We start from the raw sequence: 22,446 nt of genomic DNA, 5'->3' as shown, positions 1-22,446 counted from the left end.
CATTCAGTATTAAATATGTGCAAACAAAAGAATGATCTTTCTGTGTCCTGATCACATCACAGGAGACATACTCTTGCAGGTGGAAGGATTTAACCTACAGAACCACCCAAAACCTTCTGCACTTGGCAGTGCACTTAATGCTAAACAAACAAAACACCATAGGACACAAAACCTGACACAGAATCACAGAGCTGTCAGGGTTGGAAGGGGCCTCAAGGAGCATCCAGGTCCAACCCCCCTGCCATGGGCAGGGACACCTCACACTACAGCAGGTTGCTCACAGCCACATCCAGCCTGGCTGCAAACACCTCCAGGCAGGAGGCTTCCACCACCTCCCTGGGCAGCCTGTGCCAGGCTCTCACCACCCTCATGGGGAACAACTTCTTCCTAAGGTCTGATCTAAATCTGCCCTGTTCTAGCTTGGATCCATTCCCCCCAGTCCTATCCCTCCCTGACACCCTCAAAAGTCCCTCCCCAGCCTTCTTGTAGCCTCCTTCAGATCCTGGAAGGCCACAATTAGGTCTCCTGGGAGCCTTCTCCTCTCCAGACTGCACAACCCCAACTCCCTCAGTCTGTGCTCACAGCAGAGCAGCTCCAGCCCTCTGCTCATCCTTGAAAAGAGAAAGAGGCAAGAGATGTCAGACAGCACACTGCAGGTCAGGCTCAGCCACTGACTGAGACAAAGAATATATGCATTTTTTTAAGAGGGAAAGGCCTACTTACTTGTTTCTGAACAAACACTGAGAATTCTGAAAGCATCTGAGGTACAAGAAGTGAGAGATGTTAAGTAGACGTAAAGCAGAGAGAAAGGGGGCAGTGAGAGCATGTGAGCCAGTCAAGGTGCCAAAGAGAGAGCAAAGCACAAGAGGAGCTGGCTGAAAGCTCAGCAGGGTCAGGGATTAAGATGAGAGAAAGGAGAGGGAGGGCTACAAGACAGAAGACAGTGAAAGAAAGGTGATGGAGAATTAGGAGAGGAAGTAGACTGTGAAAGGATTCCAATTAAGAAGATTTGAGTGTGCCACAAGTGCGACTCAGAAAGATTTTCTTGGCAAACTGTGTAACCAAAGAGCTGTGTGCATCTGAGAGGGCAGATTCCTCAGGATAAAAGCAATACACAATACTCCTGACACGAGGAGGTTGCCTGTCAGCACACTGCACCTGAGTGTGTGCAGGTGGAAGGGCATTGGCCTGTCCCCTACCACGCAACAGAAGCTGCCAGAAATTAACAAGTGAAAAGATTGTGGTCAGGACCAGTACAAACTGCAGCTCTGCCACTGCAGCTCTGCCACTGCAGCTCTGCCACTGCAGCTCTGCCACTGCAGGCTCACACAGTTCAGAGGCATTCAACAATCTCCACACCCTCAGAATCACAGAACTGTCAGGGCTGGAAGGGAGCTCAAGGCTCAGCCAGTTCCAACCCCCTTGCCGTGGCCAGGGACACCTCACACTACAGCAGGTTGCTCACAGCCACATCCAGCCTGGACATGAAAACCTCCAGGGATGAGGTTTCCACCACCTCCCTGGGCAACCTGTGCTAGGCTCTCACCACCTCATGGGGAAGAACTTCTTCCTAACATCCAGCCTGAAAAAGAAAGGAATGAAGGAAGCACAGTACAATGGAGGAGGTCTCAGAAGTCCTCAGAGGAGGGCTTCTTGCTGTTCTGGAACAGCTACTGCTCAACACCACTCATTTCCTTCATCCTACAGAAGGCTCAACAGAGGACTGGCTAATTAGAGCAGCCTTAAAACTGCTGATCAGAAGCAATGAAAAAGGAGCCAGAACTTCCTATCAATAGCTACCACCTACATCTCTTTTTAAATACAGTCTGCATTTATTCACACTTCAGCAAGGCTGTGCTGAAATGACAAGCAGCGTTTCACAGCCTCAGCTCTGACACATCCACACCTCAGAGCCAGTCAAGTTTGGGGACAGCTTTTTCTGTTTTGGTGAACTATTCATTTGGGAAAACTTTTTTTGTTGGGTGGTTGTTGGGTTTGTTTTTTTTCCAGGCTTAGTGCATCACTGATTTTCTAAGAGCTGCAAGATGCTCCTTGCACCTCTAATAACCCCTGCACGGTAAAAGAGCTGCACAACCCACCAGGAGAAGCCACAAGTGACTGAGCCTGAGCAAGGCTTCCTTGCACCCAAAGAGCTGCAGTGTGAAAGCAAAAGCAAACCCTCCTCGTTATGTAACCCGGCCCTTTCCCTTGGCCTCACTCAGCCCTGCACCACTCACCGAAGCCTGAGGTGTCTAAGCACCTAACCAGCAGCCTGCTTAATGCACTTGAAAATATCCCTGTCATTCCACTCATTTCTGCAGCTCTTCCTTGCAGTCCTGTCACAATGCTGAGAATCAAACAGAAGACCACACTACAAGAAGCTGTGTTCTCTTCAAACTGCAGAGTCAAATGGAAGTGTGGGTCATTAGCCTAATGGATTTTTGTCAGATGAGATTTTCCCCTGGCATGCTAATGCAGCAGATATAAATACCAGCCACCACTGCAAGCCAGCAACCTCAAGGCTGCCACTCTTGCAGCCTCAGTTTAAAAATAAAATTACAGCTTAGCAGAATTTAATTTGGGAAAGCATTCCCATTTAAATCCTTCTGAGCACAGCCTTGCCCTCAGCCTCGCTGCAGCTAAGAGAGCCCCCAGTGCCGCTCCTGCCAAGGGTCATCGTCTCTTTCAGAGTCATAGCACTGTCAGGCCTGGAAGGCACCTCCAGGATCAGCCAGCTCCAACCCCCTGCCATGGGCAGGGACACCTCACACCACAGCAGGTTGCTCACAGCCACCTCCAGCCTGGCTGCAAACACCTCCAGGCAGGAGGCTTCCACCACCTCCCTGGGCAGCCTGTGCCAGGCTCTCACCACCCTCATGGGGAACAACTTCTTCCTCACAGCCAATCTCAATCTACCCACTTCTAGTTTTGTTCCATCCCCCCCAGTCCTATCACTCCCTGACACCCTCAAAAGTTCCTCCCCAGCCTCTTGTAGCCCCCTTCAGATCCTGGAAGGCCACAATTAGGTCTTCTGGGAGCCTTCTCTTCTCCAGCCTGCACAACCCCAACTCCCTCAGTCTGTCCTCACAGCAGAGCAGCTCCAGCCCTCTGCTCATCCTCATGGCCCTTCTCTGGACACCTTCCAGCACCTCCAGACCCTTCCTGTCCTAGGGGCTCCAGCACTGGCCCCAGAGCTCCAGCTGTGGTCTCAGCAGAGTGGAGCAGAGGGGCAGAATCCCCTCCCTGGCCCTGCTGGCTCTGCTTCTCTTGCTGCAGCCCAGGCTCTGGAAGGCTTGCTGGGCTGCAAGGCACAGTGATAAGCTGCAGCACACTAAAGCATGCCCCTGCCTGAACCTGACAGCAGACTGCTATTGCTCATGTTTCTGATGCACCAAAAGGTTCACTTTACATCTTAACATTCTTTCATCTTCCACATGTAGATGCCAAAGGAACCAAAGGAGAGGCAAAGCTTCCTTTTCCTTTTCTTTCTGTTGCTCACAGTTCTCTTGCAACTGCCCAGGGAGGTGGTTGAGTCGTCAACCCTGGAGGCGTTCAAGGGGAGATTGGACGTGGCACTTGGTGCCATGGTCTAGTCATGGGGTCTGTGTTGATAGGTTGGACTCGATGATCCTCAAGGTCCTTTCCAACCTAAGTGGTACTGTGATACTGTAATAAATCTGTTATGCAGAGTCACAGAATGGTTTGGGATGGAGGGGACCTCCAAAGGGCATCCAGTCCAGCCCTCACCTCTCTCAGGAAAGAAGTTTTTCCTAATGTCTAATCTAAACTTCCCCTGGCACAACTCTAACCCATTCCTCTCATCCTGTTGCTGGTTACTTGGGAGAAGAGACCAACCCCAGCTTCCCTCCAGCCTCCTTTGGGGTAGCTGTAGAGCATGTGATGAGGCTCTAGGCCAAACTAGAAGTATTTTGAAGTTACTTTTTGGGTTTTTTCCTGAATGAATAAATCCAATTTTGTTAGTGTGGCTGAATGGACATGCCCCACATTGCAGCACTAAAGAGTTGTCACATCATTTACAATACAGTTCTTGGCATTCAGTTGCCCTAATGAGTGTCACCCAAAATGCTGCCTAAAAGAATGTTAGACTGGATCTTAGGATGAAGCTCTTCACTAGGAGGGAGGGTGGTGAGGCTCTGGCACAGGCTGCCCAGGGAGGCTGTGGCTGCCTCCTGCCTGGGCGTGTTGAAGGCCAGGCTGGATGAGGCCTTGAGCAGCTGAGTGTAGCTGAGAGGTGTCCCTGGGCATGGTGGGGAGGATGGAGGAGCTGAGCTCTGAGCTCCCTTCCAACCTGAGCCATTCTGTGATTTTATGATACTGCAGTGCAGGAAGGTGTGGATCATTCCTGGTCAGATTTACCAGGTCTGTATCTGTGCCTCAGACAGTCCCAGGGCATCTAGACTTTTCCATCCTGCATCCATGCCAAAGATCTCATTGAGTGAGTAATTCAGAAATCCTTCCTTTCACCTGTGGAATTATCTCACAGGGTACTGACACAGGGGCAATGTCCTGTAAGGAAGCAGAGCAGCAGCATTCTTCTTTCAAAAGGTACAGCTAGGAAGGCAGAAGCCACACAAAAGAGAATGGTGAAGGGAAGCCAGCAGGGTGCTGAAGGAGCTGTGGGAGTGCAGCAAGGCTGAGTGGTGAGTAAGAAAGCCAAGCAGCAGGCAAGACAGCTGCTTCAGGAACACATCACCAAGAGGATGGGTGGAAATACTGCCATGGCCATGCAAAGCCAGGGCTGTTTAAATATTAGTTCTCATTAGCTGTTGTTTTTAGCAGCCAAAGCTCCTGCAGCAGACCTGAATTCCAAGCCACCTTTGATTTGTCCTGCTGGAACACCCAGCTGGCAGCCACATTTGCATATTCAACATCAGTTCTGATGAAGGTTCCACATCAGAGAAGCCAACCCTCTGATGACAGAGCTGCAACTTATTTTGCAAAGCTAATTGAACTTGCTTTCATGCTCTGCCTCACTGACCATCCACCTTATTAGTGTCTTGAGTCCAGCCTATGTCACAGCCTTGTTTATAGCCTGGAAACTCCCTTGAGCCTCTAGTCACACCTAACCCACATGAAGAAAGCTTGAGGTCCTTGCTCTGCGCCACAAGGGTGGAATGACTGCAGCTCACAGGGGTGAGAGAAGCTGTGCAATGCCAGCCTTGCTGTGAAGGTTTTGATGAGTGCATAAAGTGTGTGCAGGCAAATCTTAGCAACTGTGACTGTGCAAGAATTATCCAAGCCCAAGCTGCTCTTTGAACTGCTTGAGCATCCACCCAGGGAGACCCAAAAACCTGAGTGGGAAAGCAGTAGGGCTGCAAGCATGGAGCAGGCAGGCAATGCAAGCACATCCCACATGACTGCACTAACTGAAATACAATTCCCCAGAGGGGAAATAAAGTGGGTCTTGACAGTAAGCAAGTAGGGAAGAGAGGGAGGGGGAAAAAGAAACAAAACCAACCCCCAAATGCATTTAATTTGTAAAACTCCCAGGCTGCCCTGGATTAAAACCCCAAACATTTCATTCTGAAGCTGTTACAGGAGAGAGCAAACCCACTGGACCTCACTAAGACAAAGGTACCTCCTTAACCTCTTACCAAGTTCATGTCATCCTGGGAACATGGAACAGCTTCAGACTCTAACCTTTGACAAATGCCTCTCAACTTTATTTTGTTACTGGCCACCAAACTCTGAACAGAATGGGAACAAATCTTCTGTCTGGATTGCAAACTGATGTACTTTAAATGTCACTTAGCACCCTGAGGAATCACAGAATGTTAGGGATTGGAAGGGACCTCCAGAGATCAACTCCAACCTCCCTGCCAAGAGCAGCATCACCCAGGGCAGGCTGCACAGGAAGGCATCCAGGTAGGGCTGGAAAGGCTCCAGAGAAGGAGACTCCACAACCTCTCTGGGCAGCCTGCTCCAGGGCTCTGCCACCCTCACCATACAGCAGTGTCTCCTCTTGTTGAGGCGGAGTCTCCTGTGTTCCAGCTTGTCCCTGTTGTTCCTTGGCCTGTCACTGGGCACCAGCAAAATGGGCCTGGCACCTTCATCCTGACCCCCACACCTCTCAGATATTGATAGATAAGATCCCCTCCAAGCCTTCTCCTCTCCAGACTAAACAGCCCCAGGGCTCTCAGTCTCTCCTCACAGGGGAGATGCTCAAGTCCCCTAAGCATCCTCCTGGCTCTCCCTTGGACTCTCTCCAGCAGGTCTCTGTCTCTGTTGACCTGGGGAGCCCAGAACTGGACACAGGATTGCAGCTGTGGTCTCAGCAGGGCAGGGCAGAGGGGGAGCAGAACCTCCCCAGCCCTGCTGGCCACACTTTGCTTAATGCTCCCCAGGATGCCCTCTTGGTCACCAGGGCACATTGCTGCTGTCCCATGCAGAACTTGCTGCCCACCTGCACTCCAAGGAGCTGCTTTCCAGCAGGATGAGCCCTAGTCTGTCCTGGTGCCTAGGGTTATTCTCCCTCAGATGAAGGACCCTGCACTTGTCCTTATTGACTTTCCTGAGGTTTGCCTGCAGCCAGCTCTCAGCCTGTCCAGCTCTGGTTGGATGGCAGCACAGCCTGAGGGGTGTCAGCCACCCCTCCCAGAAAACTTGCTGAGGGTCCAACCCAATCCTCTCATCCAGGTCATTGATGAAGATACTGAACACAACTGAGAAGGATTAGATCAGCATTCAGTGCCTGATGAGATGAAAAATACAGCTCTTTGGGCTCATTAGGCTTGGCCTCTTTTGCTAATCCATAGACTGGAGAAAAACACCTCAGGACAGATTAAAACTGTCAAACTAAGCAACAAAAGTAGGATATTTTTTTCTCTCTCTCCATTACTTGGAAAAATACAGGGAAAAAAATACTGAAATGGAAATTGCCTCAGAGTTTGCAACTGAAATGAGAAGAGGGAAGACTGAAGGCTGAAAAGAGAGAGATTGCAGAGGAAGGATCTGCCAACATCTGCCCTTCCAGCTCTGGATGACAAACAGCTTTCTTTTCTTTGCATAATTAAGTATAATTGGCATAAATAAGCAGAGAAGTGGAATGCAAACTCCTCACAAGGAAGCAAGGTGGAAGGTGCTGCTGGCAGCTGCTATGGTGGTAGTTGTCTTCGTGCTAACATTTAAAGGGAGTTTCACTGGCTCTCAGAAGAACCTTCTGTAGTGACTGAAATTATTAGGTCCATATCCCACAAAAGATTAGGGTACAACAGCATCACAAATAAATACCTGGGTCCTACACAGAGTCCCTCACAACATCCTTCTCCCTAACCTGGAGAGATATGGATCCAGTGGATAAGGAATTGCTTGGATGATCACATCCAAAGGGCAGCAGTCAAGGGCTCGATGTCCCGATGGAGCTGGGTGACAAGTGGCATCCCTCAAGGGTCTGTACTGGGAGTAGTGCTGTCCAACACACTCATCAGTGACATCAACAGCAGGACTGAGGCACCCTCAGCAGGTGTGCAGCTGACACCAAGCTGAGTGGTGCTGGTGACAAGTCTGAAGGATGGGATGGGGGCCAGCAGATGGAGAGAGAGGATCCTGCCCCTCTGCTGTGGGGAGACCTCACCTGCAGAGCTGCCTCCAGCTCTGGTTCTTTATTATGAGGCTGCTCAAACACTGCAGCAGGTTGCCCAGGGAGGTGGTTGAGGCTCCATCCCTGGAGATCTTCAAGGTGAGGCTGGACAGGCCTGTGAGCAACCTGATCCAGTGGAGGATGTCCCTGCTGACTGCTGGGGGCTGGACTGGATGAGCTTTGTAAGTCCCTTCCAACCCAGACCATTCTGTGATCCTATGACTTTTTCAGCAATTGCCCCAAATAGTTTGGGATTACTGCTGCTGACCAAGCCTCCTCATTTAACATCACAGCCTCGAGAAAATTCTGCAGCTTTTGGGCCAGTCTGCCTGTCTGTCTGTGGTGGTGTCTCTCTGGGCATGGAAATCAAGAGGTTTGTCATAAATGCTCTGACCATATGAGTAAAGAAATTCTGGACATGGGGTAAGCATAACTAACATCTTAGGTCACACAGAAGCACCTGGTCATCAGCAGATAATAACAGCTGAAGGGGTGAGAAACAGGCTGGGAATCGAGACTGTGCCCCTGCAGCTGGCAGGGCTTCCTGGGGCAGGCAGGGCTGCTGGCTGCTGGCAAAGGGGAAGTGTGAGGGGGAAGAGGAATGGGGAGGGAAAAAGAAACATTAAAACCAATCAAAACCAGTTTTAGCCTTTCTGCAACTTCTCCCACAAAAATACCTAGAAAGTTCCTACACTCAGTAAGTTGTGAGCACTGAGGACTACTGAGAGACCCTCAGTGTATCCTACATCCTAAAACGTTCCATGTGCCCCTTCCCTGTCACAGCAAACCTCATGGGGGGGAGGGGGGAAAGAGCCTTTTCCATCCTAACACTTCCAAGAGAAATGTGAAAAACCTAATGCTACAAATCAGCAGAACCTGCACTGGGAAGGAGACTACAAATACACAGAGCAGGTCACTCAGGTGAGAGACTGAATGGTTTCTGTTTCCTTCATAGAATCACAGAGCTGGCAGGGCTGGAAGGGGCCTCAAGGAGCATCCGGTTCCAACCCCCCTGCCATGGGCAGGGACACCTCACACCACAGCAGGTTGCTCACAGCCACATCCAGCCTGGCCTTAAAAACTTCCAGGCAGGAGGCTTCCACCACCTCCCTGGGCAACCTGTGCCAGGCTCTCACCACCCTCATGGGCAACAACTTCTTCTTAACTTCTAATCTAAATCTGCCTTCCTCTAGCTTGGATCCATCCCCCCCAGTCCTATCACTCCCTGACATCCTCAAAAGTCCCTCCCCAGATGTCTTGCAGCCCCCTGCAGATCCTGGAAGGCCACAATTAGGTCTCCTCAGAGCCTTCTCCAGACTGAACAGCTCCAAGTCCCTCAGTCTGTCCTCACAGCAGAGCAGCTCCAGCCCTCTGCTCATCCTCCTGGCCCTTCTCTGGACACCTTCCAGCACTTCCAGATCCTTCCTGTCCTGGGGGCTCCAGAACTGGCCCCAGAGCTCCAGCTGTGGTCTCAGCAGAGTGGAGCAGAGGGGCAGAATCCCCTCCCTGGCCCTGCTGGCTCTGCTTCTCTTGCTGCAGCCCAGGCTCTGCTTGGCTCTCTGGGCTGCAAGTGCTCACTGCTGGCTCCTCTTGAGCTTCTCCTCCCCCAGCACCCCCAGGTCCTTTTCTTCAGGGCTGCTCTCAAGCCAGTCCCTGCCCAGCCTATATCAGTGCTTCCTTACCTCATTATGTCACTCAGCCTTTAAACTCCAGCCTGTAAAACACATCCCACACTTGGTGACTTTTCTCTGTCCTGTCTTCACCTCACTGATCCCAGCAGTGTAACACACAGCCCTGAAGTGCTCTTTTGGCTATGCTCTGGAAAATCCCTAAACACTTGGAGTGAACTCTAAATGTAAGGGGAGTCAGAATCTAATCCCAAAGAAAAATTCCCCTGACACAAACAATTAAATCCATCATTAAAGCCCTGAGTGCAGCACTTTAATGCTGTGACTCCTAAACAACATTCACTACTTCGAAGCATTGCTTAGCTGTGTTATTGTGGACTCAGAAAGGAGGAAATGCTATTCAAAACAGTTTCCTAATCTGCTGTACCACAAGCACTTCAATTCTGTCATTATTCATGCTCAGAGCATAGATTTTAAAGCACTTTTCATCCCCCACAGGGAATATGCAGGTTTGGGTTGGGGTTTCTTCCAAGCTGGATTTGGTGCAAATGTCCATTTTTCAGAGGCAACATTACCAAGGAGCAGCTCTCCTAGCTGTTAATAAATCCCATAATAGATTATTAATTGATACTTACAGAGGTAAACACCTGGATCTGATCTCAGCTTATATCTATCACCTTGAGCCATCAAGCAGCAACATCAGCTGAAGCATTCCTAGCAACTTAAAACCTTTTTGGTGGCCAACAGGATCCACACAGATTTACCACATGGCAATTCCCACACTATTTTATGTCCCAAACTCCTTTTTCTGCTGCTGGGAAGAAAGAAAGAAAGAAGGCCATTTCCTGACAGCAAACCAAAGCTCACTGCACAAACTGCAAACCAGCCTGAGCCTGGCAGCCTCTCCTCCTTCCCAGCCCACAGCGCAGTTAATCTCTGACCAGCAGAAAACATTAAGCTGGCTCCGGTTTTTCCATTCCAGTTTAATTCACTTGGTTTCCCCTGGCTGATTGCCTTTGACTGCACAGTCACATGTTGAGGAGAGAGGTGAAAATATTCCTCAAGTGTGTGGTGCTGGGAAGTCAGTCAGCTAAAGCAGCAGCAGTTTGTTCACAGCAGCCAGCGGGGCCAGGCTTCAGAGGGGCTTCTGAGCTCAGAGGCTTTGCCTTCAGCTTCCAGGCTACATGCACAGAATCACAGAGCTGTCAGGGTCAGAAGGCACCTCAAGGCTCAGCCAGTTTCAAGCCCCCTGCCATGGGCAGGGACACCTCACACCACAGCAGGTTGCTCACAGCCACATCCAGCCTGGCTGCAAACACCTCCAGGCAGGAGGCTTCCACCACCTCCCTGGGCAGCCTGTGCCAGGCTCTCACCACCCTCATGGGGAACAACTTCTTCTTAACTTCTAATCTAAATCTGCCTTCCTCTAGCTTGGATCCATCCCCCCCAGTCCTATCACTGCCTGACTCCCTCAAAAGTCCCTCCCCAGCTTTCTTGGAGCCCCCTTCAGAGACCACAATTAGGTCTCCTCAGAGCCTTCTCCTCTCCAGACTGAACAACCCCAACTCCCTCAGTCTGTCCTCACAGCAGAGCAGCTCCAGCCCTCTGCTCCTCCTCCTGGCCCTTCTCTGGACACCTTCCAGCCCCTCCAGATCCTTCCTGTCCTGGGGGCTCCAGAACTGGCCCCAGAGCTCCAGCTGTGGTCTCAGCAGAGTGGAGCAGAGGGGCAGAATCCCCTCCCTGGCCCTGCTGGCTCTGCTTCTCTTACTGCAGCCCAGGCTCTGCTTGGCTCTCTGGGCTGCAAGTGCTCACTGCTGGCTCCTCTTGAGCTTCTCCTCCCCCAGCACCCCCTTAACTTCTAATCTAAATCTGCCCTCCTCTAGCTTGGATCCATTCCCCCCTGGTCCTGCTTCTGCTGACCTTGGCTGCATTATTTTGGTTAAGTCTAACAGGTACTTTCTCTCTACTCCTTTCCCACTTCTGCTCAAGGCAGAGGGCAGAGGGACAGCTTGCCTGGTCCCTGTCCAGGGGGCCCTTTGTGTTGTTCATTAACTGTAACTATCTGTAGATACTGTCAAATACTGTATATTTTGTACATATTCATTGCATTTCATTGTAGATTGTTGTTTTGCTTGTAAGTACAGCTTCCATTTGCCTCCAACTGAGTGAGTCTGGCAAAGGTAATCTTGGGGGGAAATCTCCAACCCACCACAAATTCCCATAGGATATGAGAGACACATCAGTTTTAGGCCAGGCAGAAAAGAAACAAATTTGGAATAGAAATGATTGGTACTGGCAACACTGAGATAAGCCATGGAATTCTGCAGAGATAGAAGAAAATTAACCAGGTTGGAAGAGACCTTTGAGATCATCCAGCCCAACCTATCACCCAGCACCATCTGACCAACTAAACCATGGCACCAAGTGCTTCATCAAGTCTCTTCCTAAACACTTCCAGTGATGACTCCACCACCTCCCTGGGCAGCACATCCCAATGGCCAATCTCTCTTTCTGGGAAGAACTTTCTCCTCACCTCCAGCCTAAACCTCCCCTGGCACAGCTTGAGACTGTGTCCTCTTGTTCTGGTGCTGGCTGCCTGGGAGAAGAGACCAACCCCCACCTGGCTACAACCTCCCTTCAGGGAGTTGGAGAGGGCAATAAGGTCACCCCTGAGCCTCCTCTTCTCCAGGCTAAGCAACCCCAGCTCCCTCAGCCTCTCCTCACAGGGCTGTGCTCCAGACCCCTCCCCAGCTTTGTTGCCCTCCTCTGGACACCTTCAAGTGTTTCAATGTCCTTCTTGACTTGAGGAGCCCAGAACTGGACACAGGACTCAAGGTGTGGCCTAAGCAGTGCTGAGCACAGGGCAGAATGACCTCCCTGCTCCTGCTGGCCACACTGTTCCTGATGCAGGCCAGGATGCCATTTGCCTTCTTGGCCACCTGGGCACACTGCAGGCTCATGTTCAGCTGCTGTCAACCAGCACCCCCAGGTCCCTTCCTGCTGAAGTACTCAACACCTCCCTCCCCCTTGGTCTTTACCAGTAAAACCTGCCTTCAGGAATGCCAGGCTCCCGAGACCAGAGGGCAGCTCTGGAGCATGGGAAACACAAGCTGTCCTCACTGGAGGAGGCCTGGGTTAGGTGGCATTTAAACAAACATGATTCCATGGGGCTGCATTCACACAAGCCCTGGGAGCTGGCTGCTGTCATTATGAGGCCACTCTTTTATTATCTTCGAGTGGTCATGGAAATAGGCAGAGGTTCCTGAAGGCTGGAAGAAAGCAGATGCCTCTCCTATCTTCAAGAGGAATGACCCAAGGAATTACAGAGCAGTCACTCACACCTCAGGCCCTGGGAAGGTGATGGAGAAAATCCTCCTGGCAAGCATGTTCAAACACAGGAGGGACAAGAATGTGACTGGCAGTAGTGGATTTCCAAAGGGGAAATCATGCCTGGTGCACCTCAGTGCCCTGCACAATGAGGTGAGGAGCTTGGTGGGCAAGGTGAGAGCAGTGCACGTTGCTGACCTTTACTCAGTGAGGCCTTTGGCACTGTCTCCCATAACATCATCCTGAACAAGCTGACAAAGCATGGCTTAGGTAAATTGACACTGAGATGGATTAAACCCTGGCTGAATGAGCAGGCCCAGACTGTTGGGGATCAGGGGCACTAATTCCTGCTGAAACCAGGGGTTGAAACTGGGCAGCAAAGGAGTGGTGTCTGCCAGGACTCAGCACTGCAGCCAGCACTGTTCACCACCTTCACTAGTGGCCCAGACAATGGGACAGGATCAGAGGATGTTAGGGGTTGGAAGGGACCTCTGGAGTTCATCAAGTCCAACCCTGCTGCCAGAGCAGGAGCAGAGAATCCAGCACAGGGCACACAGAACACATCCAGAGGGGGCTGGAAAGGCTCCAGGGAAGGAGACTCCACAACCTCTCTGGGCAGCCTGCTCCAGGGCTCTGGGACCCTCCCAGGGAAGAAGTTCCTCCTCATGTTGAGGTGGAACCTCATGTCAAGAGGACTCTTACAAGTCTGTAATGAGACAAAACTGAGGAGTGGTTGATACACCAGGGGGGACCTCTCCGTGCTGGAGAAAGGGGCTGACAGGAACCCCATGAAGTTCAGGGGAAGCAGGAATTCTTGCACCTGGAGAGGAATAATCCCAGGCACCAGTTCATGCTGGGGTCCAGTCAGCTGGAAAGTAGCCTTGCAGGAAAGGACCCTGGGCTCCTGGTGGCTGGCAAGTCCAACAGCAGCCAGCTAGGCAACCTTGCACTAAAACCCAAGAAGGCTAACAGTATCCTGGCCATGAACCACAGCCTGTGGAATTCCACCTGGACACAAGAAATCATTCTTCTGCTGGGAGAGCAACCAAGCACTGCTGCAGGCTGCCTAGACAGGTTGTGCAGTCACCATCCTTGGGCAGATTCAAAACCCTACTGGAGGTGGCCCTGGGCAACCTGCTCTAGGTAAGCCTGCTTGACAAGAGGGTTGGACTGCAAGGTTAAACTGCAAGTGTAGAGTTGCACCTGGGGAAGAACAACCCCATGGAGCAGTACAGGCTGGGGACTGACCTGCTGGAGAGCAGTGAAGGGGAAAAGGACCTGGGGGTCCTGGTGGGTGGGAGGTTGAGCATGAGCCAGCAATCTGCTCTGGTGGCCAAGAAGGCCAATGGCATCCTGGGGTGGGTTACGTGTGTGGTGAGTAGTAGGTCAGAGAGGTTCTCCTCCCCCTCTCTGCCCTGCTGAGGCCACATCTGGAATATTGTGTCCAGTTCTGAGCCCTCAGGTCAAGAAGGACTTCAGGGAACTGCTTGAGAGAGTCCAGCACAGAGCTACAAAGATGCTGCAGGCAGTGGAAGATCTTCCTCATGAGGAGAGCCTGAGGAGCTGAGGGCTCTGTAGCTTGGAGAGGAGCAGCCTCAGAGGTGACCTCCTTGCTGGTGATAAAGCTGTGCAGGGTGAGTGCCCAGAGGCTGGAGCCAGGCTCTGCTGGGGGATGCCCAATGCCAGCCCCAGGGGCAGTGGTGGAAGCTGAGGCAGAGGAAGTGCCATGGAAACAGGAGGAAGAATTTTGTCCCTGTGAGGGTGCCAGAGCCCTGGAGCAGGCTGCCCAGGGGGGGTGTGGAGTCTCCCTCTCTGGAGATATTCCAAACCCACCTAGATGTGCTCCTGTGTGATGTGCTCTAGGTGCTGCTGCTCTGGCAGGGGGTGGGACTGGGTGAGCTTTCCAGGTCTTTTCCAGCCCCTCCCATTCTGTGATGCTGTGACCCCAAGGGGTCTCTCCCAACAGGACCAATTCTGAGGTCCTCTGATTAATTCTCTTTTTTTCTGTAGTTCTGGGCAGTTCTGTTCTCACCCTTGGCTGCTTCAAAGCAGATGCACTCTGCCCAAGCTGGCTTTGGTGAAGCACCACACTCAGGACACGACTTTGATGTGAATGGCCTGTGAGAAACTCTGCATCATGTTCCCATGTGATCTGGATGCAAACTTCCCTCCTGCAGCGCAGGCTTGCTCCGGACAGCACACCACACTGCTTTTAAAATGCAAAGCAGCAGTGCTCTGAACCACTTCAATTACAGAAGATATTTATAAACCCTTCCCTTCCTTATAAAAAGGAACATCAAAAACAATCTAATAGCAGCTGTCTGCTGCTAGAAGAGCCTTCAAACAGGGTTTTGTTTACATGAAACTTCATTTTCCAAGCCTGTGGCTCAGGAACACATCACAAGGGCTTGTTAGTGAATTCCTCTGAACCTCCTTTGTCCCTTTGCAGCATAAAGTGTTAGGGAAGGTAGGAAAAGACAAAATAAAGTTCAACAGTAGCTTTATATTCATTAATTTTGCTACCTTCCCCCAGCATCCAGGGTAAAACACTGCCTCTATTAAGCCTTTCTCATTTCAAGCCTTCTAGCACTACAACAAAGGAAACTTTTCAGTTACTGAGAATACACCCAGCAACAGCCCAAACCTAAGCACCCCATGGATGCTTCACCTGCCACTTCAGTGCTGGAAATTTAACCTAAGAGCAGAGAGCTGCTGGATTTGTAGAGTCAGAGTATTGTTGGTCATGGAAGTAGGAAGCTCTCTTTACCCTGCAAGCAGAAATGAACGAAGGACAAGTGGGAAAACACAGCTTGAACTGTCAGGAAACTGCGCCTCCAGCCACCAGCAGCCAGGGAAGTGCCAAAAGGAAACTCTGCTCTTCAATCCCTCAGTAACTTGGAGGTCTAAAGCACAAGGATTCATGTTTTTAGGCCCATTTAAGAGCAGTACTCATTCAAGAGTTTATCCATACCATTGTGAACAGCCCTTTATAGCTTGAAGTAGAATCATCATCAACTGGCTCAGGGTGGAAGGGACCTTAAAGATCATCCACCCCAACCTCCCCACCATGGACAGGGGATCTCTCAGCTAGACTCAGCTGCTCAAGGCCTCAAACCATAATAAAATCACAGAATGGTCTGGGTTGGAAGGCACCTCCAAAGCTCATCCAGTCCAAACCCCTGCAGTCAGCAGGGACATCCTTCACTGGGTCAGGTTGCTCACAGCCCTGTCCAGCCTCACCTTGAATAGCTCCAGGGATGGAGCCTCAAACACCTCCCTGGGCAACCTGTTGCAGAGTTCCAGCAGCCTCCTGGTGCAGAGCTTGTTCCTCACATCCAATCTCAATCTGATTTCTAACCATTGCTCCTCATCTGTTGCAAACAGTCCCTCTGCAGCCTTCTTGTAGCCCTTCAGGCACTGGCAGGCTGCTGTTAGGTCTGCCTGGAGCCTTCTCTTCTGCAGGCTGAACACCCCCAGCTCCCTCAGCCTGTCCCCATAGCAGAGCTGCTCCAACCCCCTGATCTTTTTCCTGGCCCTCCTCTGGAGCTGCTCCATCAGGCCCAGGTCCCTCCTGTGCTGAGGGCTCCAGAGCAAGTTGCAGTGCTCCAGGTGAGGTCTCCCCAGAGCAGAGCAGAGGAGCAGGATCCCCTCTCTCCAGTTGCTGGCCACACTGCTTTGGATGCAGCCTAGGATGCCATTGGCCTTCTGGGCTGAAGGTCCACACTGTTGCCAGCACTGTTATTACATTTTGAGACTATGAAATGGCTCTCCCAGGGACAGGCATCAGCAGCTGGCACGTCTGCAGCTGGCAGTGCAGCATTTCTGCCAACCACACAAACCTGCCAGAATGCTCATTTGCCATTCTCTCTAATGGACACTGACCTGCTGCCACAAAATACACACTGGCAGTAGCAAGCATCTACCTAATAAGCAGCAGAGATAGCTACAGCTACAGCAATGTCCAGAATATATGACAAGGAGTAAGACTTTTAACCCAAAACCTTTCACCTGCCCCCAGAATCCCCTATGGCATTGCAGATGGCTTCATCCATCCTCAGCAGGGCAATTAGCTTCACACCCACCACGTGCACTCTAGAGGTTACAGATCCTTTTGCACCTTTTCCCACACACATTGATCCTCTCATCTCTAACCTCCCATCCTCCACTTGTTTTCTGACTCTCCATTCCTGTTCTCCATCCCAGCTAATGCCATACTCTCCACCCAGCCCACTGGGGTTCCTCAGCTGCCTTGTTCCCCCCACTTTGCTATTAATACCACCCACTTAAAAGATCACAGTCTCTTCACATCCTCATCCAACTTCATTCACCTCTTATCTCCCAGGCCCAACAACCTCTCTTTTAGCCAGTCCCAGGCAGCCTCCTGACTGCCAGTTTTGGGATGCAACTGTTCAAAGGGAGACCTTAGAGCAGCCTCCCAGTGCTTGAAGGGGCTCCAGGAGGGCTGGGGAGGGACTTTTGACAAGGGCTGAGTGAAAGGATGAGGGGCAAGGGCTTTGAGCTAGGAGGGAGGAGACTGAGACTGGAGGTGGGAAAGCCATTCTTGACAGTCAGGGTGGGGAGACACTGCAACAGGTTGTCCAGAGAGGCTGTGGATGCCAGGAGGTGTTCAAGGCCAGGTTGGATGAGCAACCTGGGCTGGTGGAAGGTGTCCCTGACCATGGCAGTAGGTTGGAACTAGAGGAGCTTGAAGGTCCCTTCCAGCCCAACCCATCTGTGAAAGCTCAGTGTTTTGGAGATCTAAAGATTGCCTGCTGCCATCAGGAGTGCTCCTGTTCACTTGTCCTTTCTGCCTCTTGGCAGCGTGCTTGAGAGTCCCCCCTCACTCTAACCATTCGGTGAGCTGAAGGGTTCACACCAAGGTCTTCCTCAGACCACCAGTGAGCCCTTCAGCCCACTGAAGCAGCAAAAGCTCCTCAGTTTTGAACTTGCTCAGTGACCCGACTCGAATTACCAAAAGGCAATAAAGCCACCAGAGCTTTCCCAGACAAAGTGAGGGATGCTGAGAAAGGAGACTTTGGGTGGGAGAAGGGAGAGGAATAAGGAGAGGATGGAGCTGTCCATCTCAGTGCCCTGGGCTCAGCCATTCACTTCTATTTCCTGTTAGTTGCATCCTCTCTGCAGTCCTAACCTTGGGTTTCTGTGGTCCTTGGATAGATTCTTTTTTCACAACTACTAGATGTCCAAAAAGCATCAACCTCCTCTGGCTGGGAGGGTAGAGAACACCATTCTTCCCACTTCTTCTCTTCCTTGCTTTCACCATTTTTCCTTGGTACTTTTTTTTACTCTTTTTCACAGCAGCCCTGAGATAGAATCATGGTTGGTCTGGGTTGGAAGGGATCTCCAATGATCATCCAGTCCAACCCCCTGCACTCAGCAGGGACATCCTCCACTGGATCAGGTTGCTCAGAGCCCTGTCCAGCCTCACCTTGAATAGCTCCAGGGATGGAGCCTCAACCACCTCCCTGGGCAACCTGCTGCAGTGTTCCAGCAGCCTCCTGGTGCAGAACTTGTTCCTCACATCCAATCTCAGTCTGCTCTGCTCTCATTTCAAACCATTGTCCCTGGTCCTGTCCCTGCAGGCCTTTGGGAACAGTCCCTCTGCAGCCTTCCTGTAGCCCCCTTCAGGTCCTGGCAGGCTGCTGTTAGGTCTGCCTGGAGCCTTCTCCTCTCCAGGCTGAAGACAGAAAGCAGACTGTGGTGGATGACCCAGCTCAGTCTCATCCTGGATCCAAGCACAGCCACCAGTCACTGTCCTGGAATGTCTTGGTTGCCTTGCCCCAAGTCAGAGAGGCTATGTCATAAACCAGAGATTTTTGGTTTGAAGTTTACTGCTCTGAAATCAAATTGACTTCAATAAGTACTAAAACCACTAATAACCTTCCTCCTCTTTGGACAGCCCTTAGTAAAGCAGCAGCACAGCAGCAGCCTTTCAGACTGATTCAACAACATCTCTGAAAATTTTCTCCCTGATTTTTTTCTACCACTGTGAACAACTCGAGGGAGAAGCACAGCCAGGAATTAAAGAGTCTCTGAGAATCCAGAGACATATTCCTCAGGTATACCTAGGATCACTTCCAGAGCAAGCTCAGCTTGTGCAGGGCTATGAAACCATCCTGTGTTTCACATGAGAGCAGAAGGAACTTCCACTACAGAGATGCAAGAAGTATGTTCCTGAGGATTTCTGGCTTCCAGCTAGAGGAGAGGAGATTTAGATTGGATGTTAGGAACAGGAACCTCCAAAGCTCATCCACTCCAACCCCCTGCACTCAGCAGGAACATCCTCCACTAGATCAGATTGCTCAGAGTCCTGTCCAGCCTCACCTTGAATATCTCCAGGGATGGAGCCTCAACCACCTCCCTGAGCAACCTGCTGCAGAGCTCCAGCAGCCTCCTGGTGCAGAACTTGTTCCTCACATCCAATCTCAATCTGCTCTGCTCTCATTTCAAACCATTGTCCCTGCTCCTGTCCCTGCAGGCCTCTGGGACCAGTCCCTCTCCAAAGGACAGGGAGAGATGCTGATGTTCCAGCTAACAGGGACAGCTGTTCAGTGTGCCATCTCCTTCTGCACTGTTATATCCACCCTGTAGAGAGCTTACAGCAAGCTCTTGTTGCTGGTCAAAGCTGCAAGACAAGGAGCAATGGATATCAACTCCAGCACAGGAGGTTCCACCTCAACATGAGGAGGAACCTCTTCACTGGGAGGGTCCCAGAGCCCTGGAGCAGGCTGCCCAGAGAGGTTGTGGAGTCTCCTCCTGTGGAGCCTTTCCAGCCCTGTCTGGATGTGTTCTGTGTGACCTGTGCTGGATTCTATGCTCCTGCTCTGGCAGGGGGCTGGACTCAGTGATCTCTGGAGGTCCCTTCCAGCCCCTGCTATCCTGTGAAAGCACCAGTCCTGTACTTAAAGCTATGTAGATTACCTTGCCTAGGCAACATCCTGTCAGTCAATCCAAACAAACTGAAAAGAGCATTTGGGGATAATAAATTCTACCATAACATTGGACAGGCTGGAAAGCAGCAGAGGAAAAGCAGGAACACAAAACCCAGGCAGAAAAATCCTTCATTACCCTTAAGGTAATTTGGTAAGAACAGGGCTGAAGATAAGCTCTCTCACACAAACACCTGAAAGGAAACTGATACTGCTAGAACTTTGGTTTTAACAAAATTCAACACCTTCTCATTTGAACTCTACCCTTTGCCCTGAAAGGTTGGACTGGGTGGTCCTCGAGGTCCCTTCCACCCTGGGGCTGTACGAACTCTATGAACTTTTCACTTAATTCTTCAGCAAAAAAAATGCATTGTAAAAATGCTCTCAAAGGCTAGTATTTACAACACACTGATGCTTTCAAGCTGGGTCGATTCTGGTACTTTAAAAACAATAAAGCATTGACTGACCTGGGCAGGAGCTCTGCTGTGCCTGGGCAGGAGCTCTGTCTTGCAGCGGGCGCCTCTCGCTGCGCCCCGCAGTCCCATTCTGAAGCAAGCCTGGCTGCCTGCTGGCGAGCCCCAGCTCTGCGGGTTCAGAAAGCTTCAGATAAAAGTGTGGCTCCCAGTCACTGAAAGAGAAGTTGGCAGCACCGCCATAGCTGCCGAACATGGACTCGTCGTGGGGCAGCTGCGCCGGCAGCGGGAGGATGCGGTGATGCGGCTGCGGGCTGGGCAGCCTGGCAGCCAGCGGGGACGGGCTGGGGGACATCGGTCTGTGCGTGCCAGGCAGTGGGGGCGAGCCGCTCAGCACATTACTCACTGCTGCTAGCGAGGGTGAGGGCAGCCTCTTCTCTTCCAGTTGATGACTTGCCTGAGACAGGTCAGGGCTTTCATTTACAGGCAGGTTCAAAACGAGGTGCTTGTCGCTGCCCCGGGACGCCGTGGGTCTCTTCTCAGGTGCTGAGCCCAAGAGGTTTCTGTCTGCTCTGGGAATGTGTTGCAGCCTCTTCCATTCTGCAGCTTCATCTAAACTGTCACTCCGGATAACTTTCAGAAGAGCTTTATTGACTGCTCCCACAAGGCTGCATGACTCATCAGTAATGGGCACTCTCCCTGCCTGCTGCTGCACACCACAGCTGTCCTGCTCCCTCTCCTGCAGCGCAAAGGGTTTAGAGTCTCCAGCAGCTTCCTCTCTGGAGCATGCAGCACTTCTCGAGAGAAACTCCTTAGGGCCTGTTGTGAGCACAGGAGAAACGGTTTCTTCACCTCTGTTGAAATCAGGTAAAGGTTCTGCAGGGGGTTTGGCAACTCTAATACCAGCTTCTGAATCCTGTACTTCAGCAGCAGCTGCGGCTCCTGCGTGCTCCCTGCACACCAGCTCTGTGTGCCTGCTACTTAACAAGCTTTCAGCAGCTGCAGGTTCAACTAATGCCTCGAGTTTGCTAGACAGACTGTCCTGAGAGGACTTTACCAAAGTACTCTGTTGTACCTTTGCAACTTCAGGAATGCATCCTCCATCACCCACCAGCTCCACTGCAGCCACATCCTTGCTGTCTGTCGAGCCAGAACTCGGTAAGTCAGCATCCAGCTGCACAGCTCTTCTGCTGTCAAGGAAATAGCCTCCTCCTGTCCACCTTTCTGGTCTTATGCTACTGCCTGCTGGGAAGTCATCCTTACCTTTTACTGTTAGCCATCTGGAGGTAGCAAAGGAGCTGGGAAAAGTCCTGGTAGGAAATCTTGTGGGGATGATCTTCTTATTTTCCAGTTGGACGTCTGGCACACTCACTGCGGAAAGATGCTGTGCTTGGAGCCTTTTTCCCCCTTTCCGGTGTCTGAACTCCTCAGAGCTCTCTTTCCTCCTGCATTTCCTCATTTTTTTGTGATTCAAGCTGTCTTTATTCATGGAATCCAGAAAGGTTTTCTGCTGATGTGTAAAGCTGGAGTAGTCCTCACCTTTAAGTTTCGGGACTCCGGCAGCATCCTGCCACCTCCCCTCCTGCTGCCCCACGTTAAGGCCCGGAGCGTGACGTGACCTCCAAAGCCTTTCCCTGTCAGCAGTCAGTTTGTACAGCTCCAGGAGAATGTCCTTTGTGGTAGTTTGCTTGAAAAGAATCTCTCCCAAGCTTTCACAGGGCTGTTCTCTCAGCTCCATCTCTGTCTTCTCCCGCACTTGGTAGCAGCTGCAGAAACGTTTGCTGCTCCTATCCAGCGTCAGGCAGCCCTGGTAAGTGAACCCTCTGACTTTTCCCTCTGGAAGGTAGAAGCTGATGTAACACAGCTCCATAATGGGTTTGTGCAATTGAAGGATAGCGTGCGTGCCTTCCATTATGCTTGGCCCAATGACTCAACTCATTTAAATGAGGTGCTAAGTGTTTCAAAGCTTGCATGACATAGCAGGTGAGGCCGGGAGCGGACGGCAGGCTGGTGACTAATCTTCAACAATGATATTGCCTGCTGGGGGGAAAAGAAATAAGTAAATAAATACATAAATAGAAGCCTGTCAGACTTGATTATGGCAAATGTCCTATGACAAATAACAAGCCTGCAGCAGCACAACCTTCTCTTGGTGGTTTCTAATATAAACCTTTTTACCTTGGCAAGTCTGACGCATCAAGGATGACGTCGCTGAGAGTCAGGGCGGCAATCATTAACCCTTCTGGCACACATCAGCTCTCTGCCCCTTGGGTTCTCAGTCAATACTGTTCCATAACATCATGAGATCACAGGATGGTAGGGGTTGGAAGGGACCTTGGGAGATCTTGGGGTGCACCCCCCCTGCCAAAGCAGGACCATGGCATCCAGGGCAGAAATACTCACTGAAACACCCATCTCACACAGAGTTTACTGCTCCATAGCATGATGGGATGGTCACTGAAACACCCATCTCACACAGAGTTTACTGCTCCATAGCACCATGAGCTGGTCACTGAAACACCCATCTCACA

The 22,446-nt window shown here is 51.2% G+C and overlaps 1 protein-coding gene across 3 annotated transcripts in view; it reads right to left on the bottom strand.

Annotated features, from left to right (window-relative positions):
- FMN1 (formin 1) overlaps nucleotides 1-21,955 on the bottom strand; it is a 191,262-nt gene extending 169,307 nt beyond the window's left edge. For all 3 annotated transcript variants that reach the window (XM_068162902.1, XM_068162904.1, XM_068162903.1), the window contains exon 1: nucleotides 19,970-21,955. In XM_068162902.1, coding sequence (XP_068019003.1) covers nucleotides 19,970-21,827 — 1,858 coding nt within the window. In that variant the 5' untranslated portion in view covers nucleotides 21,828-21,955. The remainder of the gene's footprint in view (nucleotides 1-19,969) is intronic.
- Between the last annotated feature and the right edge of the window lie 491 nt (nucleotides 21,956-22,446).

This window comes from Melanerpes formicivorus, unplaced genomic scaffold, assembly GCF_026170545.1.
Source record: "Melanerpes formicivorus ecotype bairdi unplaced genomic scaffold, bMelFor1.0.p_v2 SCAF_68, whole genome shotgun sequence".
NCBI lineage: Eukaryota > Metazoa > Chordata > Aves > Piciformes > Picidae > Melanerpes > Melanerpes formicivorus.
Note: the sequence above shows the minus strand (reverse complement) of the source record. Positions and strands in the feature narration are given on the sequence as shown.